Source organism: Macadamia integrifolia, chromosome 5, assembly GCF_013358625.1.
Source record: "Macadamia integrifolia cultivar HAES 741 chromosome 5, SCU_Mint_v3, whole genome shotgun sequence".
Lineage (NCBI taxonomy): Eukaryota > Viridiplantae > Streptophyta > Magnoliopsida > Proteales > Proteaceae > Macadamia > Macadamia integrifolia.
This window is the reverse complement of record NC_056561.1, coordinates 2,196,095-2,207,017: the sequence shown is the minus strand read 5'-3', so window position 1 is coordinate 2,207,017 and position 10,923 is coordinate 2,196,095. Positions and strand designations below refer to the sequence as shown.

The 10,923-nt window shown below is 37.3% G+C and overlaps 1 protein-coding gene across 1 annotated transcript; it reads right to left on the bottom strand.

Moving 5' to 3' along the window:
* Nucleotides 1-5,947: 5,947 nt before the first annotated feature.
* Nucleotides 5,948-9,343, bottom strand: LOC122079700 (putative disease resistance protein RGA3). The gene has a single exon (XM_042646380.1). It carries the CDS (start codon nucleotides 9,341-9,343, stop codon nucleotides 5,948-5,950), a length of 3,396 nt encoding a protein of 1,131 aa, XP_042502314.1.
* Between the last annotated feature and the right edge of the window lie 1,580 nt (nucleotides 9,344-10,923).

Here is a 10,923-nt window from a genome sequence, read left to right as displayed (position 1 = left end):
TATTTTTTATTTTGTGTAATGACTTGAGCTTTATTTTTCATGGTAGCCAAATTGATTTGATGAATCTAAGATGATTCCTTTTACGAAAATAAAATTTAAATAGTATTAATTGATCAACCAGGGTTTTCAAATCATTAGTTATTCTGTCTAGTTCCAATGTTTTATATACATTAGGTTAGACTAAAACTCAACTAATAAAAATTTTAGTTAATCCGTTATCAATATGGTTTTAATGGTCCTTGTCAGTCTATTATCATCCGAGATTTTTCATATACAAACATATTGAATTATTTTATCAGTTTTTTTTTTTTTCCAAATGGTTAGTATTATTGTTTAATATCTGATCAGTTTTGATGATATGTTGTTCTTGTTCCTTATCTAATTTATCGCATAAAAAAATGAAATGTTTTCACTATATATATTTTTTATTTGATAATACACTCCTCAATTGGACCCATCATGGTGCAAACCACTGAAGGCCAAACATAGTGTAATCGTAAGATACATAGCTCTATTATGACCTAATAGTCATGAATTTAAATAACTTCTTTGCAAAATGGGTGTAAAATTGTGTACATACGAACCTCTTCAGATTCACAATGACAGAAACCTTTTGCATTGGATACGCTCTTTTATGATGCAGGCCTCATACTGAAAGCTCGGGATGAATGAGTTGGTGGTGGGTACAAATTTGCAGTGACAAATAAGGTGTGGGGTTTGTTTTCATGGCTAGCAAAGCTGCATGAGAAAGACTGGTGGGTAGGGGAACATCTCTCTTTTGAATTCAACCACAACCACAACCACCACCTCCTCCACCAGGAAAAAGGAAAGATCTGTGTGGCGATGCAAAGGATAAGGATGAACAGCTTAAAATAGCCTCAGCCTCATCTCTGTCCCTCTCTCTCTCTCAAAGAATTGAACAGAGGATGTGGGTTCCATCCCAACCACCATGTCCGTGACGCCCATGGTTTTGGAACTGGCCGACAGTTTAGGGAACTCTTCCACAGGTGATATAGTCCATAGACTTCATATAAACCATATACCATTTCTGTTGAGGATACCTTATTTTATTTGTGAAGAAAATTGCCCAATCTACTAGTTAAGAAAATTCGGAGAAAATGTTTCATGTGAGAGAGTTTGGCTCTTCACATGCATGAGAGAATAGAAGTGTACGAGAAAACATCAATAAAAGTATTATTTTTTAATTTGTGGGATGGATTGATTATTTCTTTCCCATCTGTCTGGGTGTAGAGGTCACATTCCCTCATAAAAATCATTTTCTAAAATATTAATTATAACTTAAATTAGAGGGTGAGGCTAGCGTGGTGGGGACTCGGATAGAGGAGAGAGGGATCGAACACAGGAGATGGAGTGGGGGTGATGGGAGAGGGCAAGGAAGCAGGGATGGGGCAGCGGTTGATGAGAGCACAGTGGGGTGGCCAGGGTTGAGGTTGAGAGTAAGAATGAGAGAAGGACATGGGGTGTTGCAGGCCGGGGGATAGTGCTGCAGCCTTCCGCGGAGAAAGAAGAAGCAGTAGCTTGAGGACGAGGAGGCGTGTCCCACATATGTGAAAAAAAAATATATGGAGAGAGAAGCTGAAGTGACGTTGGGCTATTTTAGGAAATTCAGTGAACAGTAACTTTGGGGATTAAGTAAATCTTTTCAAAATCCAAACTATACGTTATAAAACCTTTTAAAATTACTTATCTTCTAATCAATTTTCTTGAATTTTCTATCCAATTTTTTTTTTCTTGGATCGGGGCAATTTTCCCCTTTTATGGGATTCCATGAATTAATGCTGTGTTTGGTAACCAAGAGAAGAAGAAGAACAACAACACATCTTAGCCTTATCTCAACACTAGCCAAGAGAAGAAAAGAAAAGAAAAAAGTAGATTTTTTGTACTTTTTTTTTTTGTTAAGAATTTCTCTTTGCACTTGGTATGTCTTTACCCAAGAGAGAAGATTCAACTTTTGAAATTCAAAATTCCTTTCGGGAATTGTGAAGTTTTCTTTTGCTTCTCAAAAAATTATCTTGCAAAAAACACAAGAAAACATGATAAGACAAAAAATGAATAATTACACAATGATTTCCTATGTGTCTATCTCTCTCATAAAATTCAAAATTTTTTGAATTTTTTCTTTTCTTGGTTACCAAATATACATACTCTTTTTATTTTCTCAACATTTTATTTATTTCTTCTTTTTTCTTTTCTAGATTCCTTTTCTTCTCTTCTCTTCTCTTGGCTACCAAACATAGCCTAAGCAGAGAAAATGAATCCTTTCTTCTCTGGGTTACCAAATATACATACTCTTTTTATTTTCTTCTTTTTTCTTTTTTTTCTTTTCTAGATTCCTTTTCTTCTCTTCTCTTGGCTAACAAACATGGCCTAAGCAGAGAAAATGAATCCTAAATCCTGAACTTTAGGATTTAATCTGAAGAGTGAAGAAATCAAGTAAGAGGAATGGTAGTTGGTCGTTAGTGGGTCCAACACCTAACGAGTGTTTGATAATTGTTCCGAGAGAACCCAAATCGATAATGTGACTGACTTCTTGTTATAGAAAGGTATTATTAAGATGGCTTCCCCCACATTCCCTCTTAAGTCTAAACCCAGAAATTTATGGTACTCATATGATGATTGATGATGGATCAATCTCTTAGGGTCACAAGTAAGCTCCAAGTCACAACCACTGAAACCAACCATTGGACATCCTCCTCTCCTTTGGGTGCTGAGCTTGGGGCATCTTAACTGAAACATAGCCACATATTTCATGTAAGATAGAGTGGCCATAATTCAATCCTTGGTTCCATGAACTTGTTATGCAGGAAATTGTAAAAACGCAACCCTAAAACGATGCAGAAGATAATGAAAAAACAAAACAAACAATGCACACAGATTTTAGGAGGTTCGGCAAGGTTGCCTACGACCCCGGTGAGATGAGATCCTGCTTCACTATCAATGGAAAATAGGATTACAGCACTCGTCCTCACATCTCTCAGTATTGCTTGCATTACAGAGAAAGAAACCCTCGCTACAAATATATAGCGAAAAAACCCTAATCCGGATTAAACTACAATTGCCCTTAAATAAAAAATTCGAGCGGGGGTCTGTGCCCCCCTACACCCCTTGCTATGCAGGGGGGCCTCCTGCCCCCCTTGCAACCCTCACGGCCAGCTAACCGGCTAGCGGGACCGCCGTCCTACCTATCTAGGTGCTGCACCAGTACTCCCTAGATTAAACTGCGACGGAATACAAGACATCATACACCAACAAGAAATGTTGTATACGATCTCTTTTTAATTCTTGAGAACCATATATGGAAAATAGTGTGATTCTGTTTTTTTTTTTTTTAGTTGGGATAAGACTTAGTTGTTGTTGTATCAAAGGTTTAATTTGATTTTTAAAACTATGTTTTTATTTTCCATTAATAAATGATGCAGATAGAAAATGACAGAAATTTTTAGTGCTAACTAAGGAACCCGGTATAAAATAATAAGGGTCAGAAACTCAAGAATCAGATAGGACCACTTAATTTTGGATTTCTCGAAGACATAGCCACTCATGTGTGAGGTTCACTCATCTGAGCTCTCAATGGTACATTCGATAATAGAAAATTATATAAAATATCAAGCCCCTTTATGTATACTTGAGAGAAGAAAAAAGAAAGCTATTAGAATAGAAATATTGAGATAGAGGCCTACCTTCGATAACCAGAGAAAAGTAGACTCATCAATAATGACATTATGTTGATATCATCACTTTTTTTTTTTTTTTTTTTTTTAAATCAAATCAAAATCAACCACAATAAATCCCAACATCGAACATTCTGGATCAGTTAATTCTAGGGTACCCAGCTTGGTTTTCAGATTTGAGGGGCCAAGTTCTAACATTTTTGGAACTGATTCAAGCAAAATGGGCAAGAACTGATTGGAACCCCACCCCCTCAAATTCTGAGTTTAAAATCCTTAGATATTCATATTATGCACCCAAAAACACAAATCCTTTGGATATCACCAATAAATATATCCGGACCATCAAATTGTTAAATTTTTGTGGTCCATCTCTGACATATAAATAAGTTTTTTAACATAAGATCAGAAAATTTTCACCAAAAAAAGAAAAAGTACAGTTTCTGATCAGAAAGAAAGTATTGAGAAGTAAAGATCATCAAATTGTTTATTTATTTATTTTTTTGGTAGAAAAATCATGTAATACCAAGTATGAAGTATGTACAGAGTATCAGTGGATACCAATACAACCCAAGGGGGTAGCGCAATTGGTGAGCAATGAACTTGGTATGAGCCGTAATCGGACGTCCTAAGTTCGACTCCCACTAGACACACATTGGGCTACTCACACATGGGTGTTTAGCGCTCTTCACTACTTTCAGTGAAAGTTGAATGGTTCTCATTCAACTCCGGTATGTCCTAGTCCATGCGGTTGTGGGGTCAGTATGGGCCAGTGGGACTACGGCCTGGATACCCATCGTTAGCAAAAAAAAGTGGACACCGATACATATATGAAATTTCAAATGATGACTTGTTATTCAGTTTTTACTATTCTCATGATATATATATATATATATATATATATGCATTCATCAATATAGAAAATAAATCAATATATATTTCATTATAGATATATCAGAACTATACCTATAATTAAAGCCAGCAGATTTATCAAGAAAGAAAAATGCAATAATATGGCAACAGATATAAGAAAACTTGATTAAGAGACATACCAATATGGAGAAAGTTTTGAGTTGTAGTGCGCAAAAACCCCTGCTCAGTAGGAGGTTTCGAGTTTGATCCTCCTGGCTGTTATCTATTTCCTCTCTCAGTCTCTCTACCCACTTCCCCCACCCCCCCCTAAAAAAAAAAAATCATAAAGGGTTGTAAAATTAATGTACGAAATCCGACATTACCCCTAGAGTCCCATCTAACCACAAGAAAGTGATGAAATCTCTTCACTAGGAGTCACCTACAGAATACCAGAACTAAACTGATATATCATTGGAAGCATCAGCAGATAACCCTAACTTTATTTAGAGATATATTACTACATTCCTACAATGAATCACACAGGAGTCACCTCTAGAACGAGACTTCTATATCAGTGGAAGCATCAATAGATATGGCAAAAGAACAATGCTGATATATCAATATGATCCAACGGTGAATCATCAAATATTATTCCACATATAGCTTAATAAAATTGAAGATATCACAAAGGATGATATATCACTTGCATGACAACTGATTTCACAACATATATGTCAATAGATTCAGAAATTTGCAAGAAAATAAAAAAAGAACACAAATTCACAGATAGGCAATATCAGATCAACTAAGCAGCCATTTCTCCAGAAGATTTATGTACATTCAGAAAAAAGGAGTTGAGGAAGGAAAAAAATTGTTCCACCCTTCATATTTGGAGATTATAGAGTATGCTACTATGCTTATTAGTATTGTTTGATGTTCCAAGCAAGATTTCTTTCTCTCTTCCTTTTTTTTGTATCCTATGTAGAAGAACAGAATGAGGAAAAAGAAAGGCTAAAAAGCACAATTGAGTGCTCTGTGCAAAAACTGAAGTCCCAATAATGCAGCCCAAGAAAAATGTGAAAAGAAATAAAAGGGGAATGAGAAATAAATTTTCTTAAAAATGACCAAGGAAAAGCAGGAAGTAAACCCAAAAATCTAGGGGAAGGGGGGAGAGGTGGGGGGGAAACAGAGCATGTTTAGAGGAAACGTTTTAAAGGTAAAAGAAAGAACATAAAGGAGAAAACAAAGAATCAATTAAATCTAATTTATTTACAAGAATTAAAATAGAGGCTGGAAGAAAATGGAAGTTATAGAAGAGTTACACAAAGATGGAGGACCCCAATCTGCTGGAAAAGTTTGTGGTTGTTCTTCTGCTCCCAATTTATTGATGGTAAACTTCAACTTCCTCAAGAGATACGCGTGCGATTGATTGTTATGTTAGGAATGTGGGATATCTTGGACCAATCTCTTCCTTGATTCCTTTTACATGATTCTTCTAAAAGAGGACAGAATGTGATCTCAAGATGTGTAATTGAGTGGGGAAGATCCTCTTCTGGTAAGTGTTGAAGTTTGTCACAATGAAAGATTTCCAAGTGAGTAAGAGTGATGGGTAAACCCTGGGTTTGCAGTGTCACTAGATCCCAGCAACAAGAAAGGGTAAGATGTTTAAGGGCTATGGGGAGCATCCAATCCACTTCATCTGGAAATGACATGAGACCCTCATTTATACCGATCGTCAATTCTTCAACTGAAGTAAGTCTCAGTAGCCCACCCATTGGATGGAAGTTCTCAAGAGAGTTCCAACCAGATATATCAAGTGATCTTATTGTTATGGGCAAACCCCCAGCTGGATAAGAAAAAAGGCCAGGAGTGCGTGCTAGTCCTCCTGAGATCTTCAAACTAACCAGACAAGATAGTTTGTGCTGAATGTCTGGCATAATTTCCTGCAAATTGGGACATTCCACAATCCCAAGCTTAAGAAGGCAAGGAAACATGTCTTCAGAGTCACCACCAGAATCATCATCATTGAGTGAGGGATTTCTGGGCATTTCAAGAGATGTTATTCCTTCACAATCAGTTATATTCAATAATTCTAGGGCAGGAAATTTGATGGATGATGAAAATCCTCTCCATTTGAAGCATCCAGTGACTTCAAGTTTTTGAAGATGAGGGAATGCTACTAGTCCATTTACTCCAGACCATTCCTCCAACTGAGTCATACCATCAAATTCTAGAGTCTCTAACAGTGGGAAACCTTTAACATTGCCATCCCCGTAAAACTCACTTCCAATATGCCTTATACCATGCATCCCAAAAAATTTTAGATGTTTGAGAGAGGGTAGTTGTCCAAGAGGAGGGAGAACCCTGATTGTTTCACAGCATATGAGTTCCAACTTCACAAGATTGGGGAGGATCACTATCCACCTGGGCATTCTTTCTCCGAAATAGTATTCGATGTTGAGCTCTTCGATTCCCATAGGTGGTTCAAGGTGTTCAATTGTTTCCTCTTCATCATTTCTTCGTTCTCCGTCACCCCAACATAGCCACAATCTGTCAAGTTTTTGCTTGTCCTTCAAATTTGCCTCTATGGTCTCATTAAGACCATCCACATTCTCCAGTTGTAAAATGCTTAATCCTCCCTGTATGTGCACAAGGTTCTTTAGATCTCCCAACCTTGCACCTTTGTTCTTTCCCACCCCGAAGTGAGTCAAAGTTTGGAGGCTAGTTAATCTTCCAATACCATGAGGCATTCCATCAGGGATATCAATATAATTACTTTCAATGATGACCCGAATATGTCTGAGGTTAACTAGGTTGGCTATATCCTTAGGTGCCCCAAGCCTACTACAGATCCTACATGCACCAAGAATTAATGTTTGTAAGTTGTAGAGCTTACCGATCGATGCTGGAAAGTTTTCGATGCAAGTATGTTGGAAGTCAAGGTATCGAAGGTGTATTAGCATCCCAATGGAATCTGGCAACACAAGATTGTGAATACCAGGCAAACACAACACACGCAAGAACCTCCATTTTGAAGATATATGAGGGACATGTATCCTATATTCAAGTCCATTTCCAAATTCAGAACGTAAAAGAAATGTGCGAAGATTTTTAGCTTCATAAAGATCCTCAAAATTTAGTTCCTCATTATATTTAGTGAAGAGTGATGAATGACGAGTACTTTTGGATATTTGCAGGCAAGATTGGTCAATAGTACTGTTGCCTCTACCGCTACCTCCATGTCTAAAAGAAATCTCTCCTGAAATAGATACTGCTAGATCATGAATAAGGTCATGCAATACATACTCTGATGATCTATCATTTCCAGAGTGTTGAAAAAGAGATCTGGAGACTAAATCATCAAAATATTGATAGCCTCTGTCCTCAGCGCGAATGCCTCCTCTAGAAGGTAAGAAACCTTCAGCCATCCACAATAATACTAATTCTTCCTTTTCAAATCTGTATCCCTTTGGAAAGATGGAACAATAAGCAAAACAACGCTTCACATTTGCAGGGAGATGAGTATAGCTCAGTCTTAAAGCTGGCATAATATTGCTTTTCTCCTCTGGTAAATCCCATATTTCACTTCTTAACATATAACTCCAGTAGTGCTTATCAACTTTAGAATGCAGAAGTCCTCCAAGTGCCTTTGCTGCAAGGGGCAATCCTCTGCATTTTTTTACAATTTCCTTACCAATTGCTTGCAAATTTTGATGATGTGCAAGGGGATCATCTCTACCTGCAAAAGCCCGTCGGCTGAACAATGACCAACAATCCTCATCTTCTAGACCATCTAACTCGAAATCTGCATCTGTTCGCATTAGGGATGAAACAAGTTTGCTTCTTGTGGTTACTAGTATTTTGCTTCCTTCTTTCCCAGCCATAAAGGGAATTTTCAGCACGTCCCAGTAGTCAGCATTTTCATTCCATATGTCATCTAAAACAAGTAAAAATCTTTTCCCTCTTAAAGTTTCTTTCAACTTACATTGGAGTGGATCTAGATCTTTGAGATCAGAGGAAATTTGAGTGATTGATTCGAGAATCGATTTCGTAAGCCTCTCCAATACAAACTCCTCTGACACCCACACCCATGCTCTTAGCTCAAAATGATTCACCACCCTCTCATCATTGTAAATAAGTTGAGCAAGTGCTGTCTTCCCCATACCTCCCATTCCTACAATTGGAAGTATACCCACCTTATTTTTTAGAGGTTCATTTGTTACTAGCAACTCAATAATCTTGTTTTTGTCACTCTCTCGACCATGAATATGTGATTCATCAACTAAGGAACTTGTTGCAGGTCTATTTACAATTAGGTTATTCTCTTTCCCTTTCCCCTCAATTCTTTTTCTCAATTCAAGAACATCCATTTGTTCTACGAGGTCTTCTAATCTTTCTGTGATATCCTTCATCTTGAATGTCATCTCTTGACTGTAATTCAATGCAGAAACAGATGAATTAAAAGAGGAAGAGAGAAGGTTCAGCACCTGATTTGTGTTGGTTTGAGCTCCAGCAGCTAATTTTGATAGCTGGTTTTCAGTTTCATACTCATCCACAATGTCTTCAGCATCATAAGCAAGTTGTTGGAGGTCATTCAGCCAAAGCTTCACAGCTGAGTTGCTTATTTTTCTTTCCTCTGCATCATTGAGAACATCATTGATCAGAAGCAACTTCCTCATCAATTTTTTGAGGTCTTTACTGACTCCCCATCTGCTTCCTATCTCTTTGAAGATTGGAGAGGCCAACTTCTCAAATAAAACTTGAAAAGAAGCAGATAGAACTGCTCCTTCCACAAGAGCCATATATGATTATAGAAAAAAGTTCAACAGGAACGTCAAAAAATGAAGGATTTGTGTAATGAAGTGAAGTGAAGGTCTGCTTTTATCTCATCTAGATAGATCATTTTGGCCTAACTTAAGCAATATAAGGTCAGGTTGGAGCCAAAAGTTTCAACAGAAAAAACAAAGCAGAAGGAAAAACTTGAAAAGACATCAAAGAATTTTCCAAGAAGGTGCATCATAATATAAAAAACTTCTTGTCACCACAAAAGGTGACAAATGCATTGGCACCACGGCTCTCGTTCTCCTCTGTGGAGGGTAATGTGTAAATATTATTGAATATCTGGAAAATTCTATAGATCAATCACATGTCAAACTTGAGCCTAATATTCAATAATTTTACAAGGGTTTAATGAAAACCATCCAACTTTCATTGAAAGTAGTGAAGAATACTAAAAAACCCCGTGTGAGTGACCCTAAAAAAATAAGAGAGTGACATGATCCTAAGGTCAGAGATCCCGCATTCCCATCCCCCCTCTCCCCCCTCTCGAGCAGAGTTATCAATTCGGCCGAATAATTCGCGAATTATTCTGCCGAATCGAATTTTTCCGAATTTTATCAAAAATTCGGACCGAATCCGAATTAAAAATAAAATTCGCGATTTTTTCAAAAGTGAATATAAATTGCGAATAATTCGGACCGAATCCGAATTAAACCGAATTATTCGGTCCATTTAAACATTATTTAAAAAAAAAACCAAAAAAAAAATAAAAAACAATTAAAAAAAAAAAACCCCCCCAATAAGCTTTTTTGACCGCTTTTTTGATTGAATCCTTAAATTAATCGTCCGAATAATTCCCGAATCCGAATTTACTAACTATGCTCTCGAGTGGCCCTGATGCTACACAGTGATGGGAATCCATTCACGATGGCCTCAGTGAGAGCCCATGATATAAAATCATCACTAGTTCTCGATTCTTGAGTCTTGATGAGTGGGGCACATGTCACTCTCCTCTTGGGTCATTCCAAAATTTATGCCCAAGAAGCAGCGAGCGCCAATCAGATGAAAGAGATATAAAGTGGATGAATGGATCATTGATAAGACTCAAATGATGTTAATGGATCTCAAGGACCACAGAGAATGGTGGGTTTCACTATTTGTCAACCCAATTCAATCATAATGCTAAGGGTCAAAGTTTCCCACGACCTCAGAGTGAAATAGCACACCAATGAAAAGGCAAGAGATGCGTTCAGAGTGAAATACCACACCAATGAGAAGGCAACAGATGCGTTCATTTAATATGGGACATACATTTTATTCGAGGAGAGAGAGTGTCAGTATAAGTCCATCCTACAACTCATTATGTGAGAGGGTGTGGGAAAGAATCCCTATTCCGGCAATTGTGGGGATCCTTTTCCCTCTAATGCTAATGAAAATTTATACATTACTTTTGATGAAGAAATCGCAATGAGATTGACATATACAATGGGTTGGGTCAATAGAGCACCTAGAAACTTGAAATTATGCATGTGTTTAGGTTGAAGATAATTTTCCTCACCCACAATGAAAGAAACACTCACTCATCTAGGGTCACTATTACTCC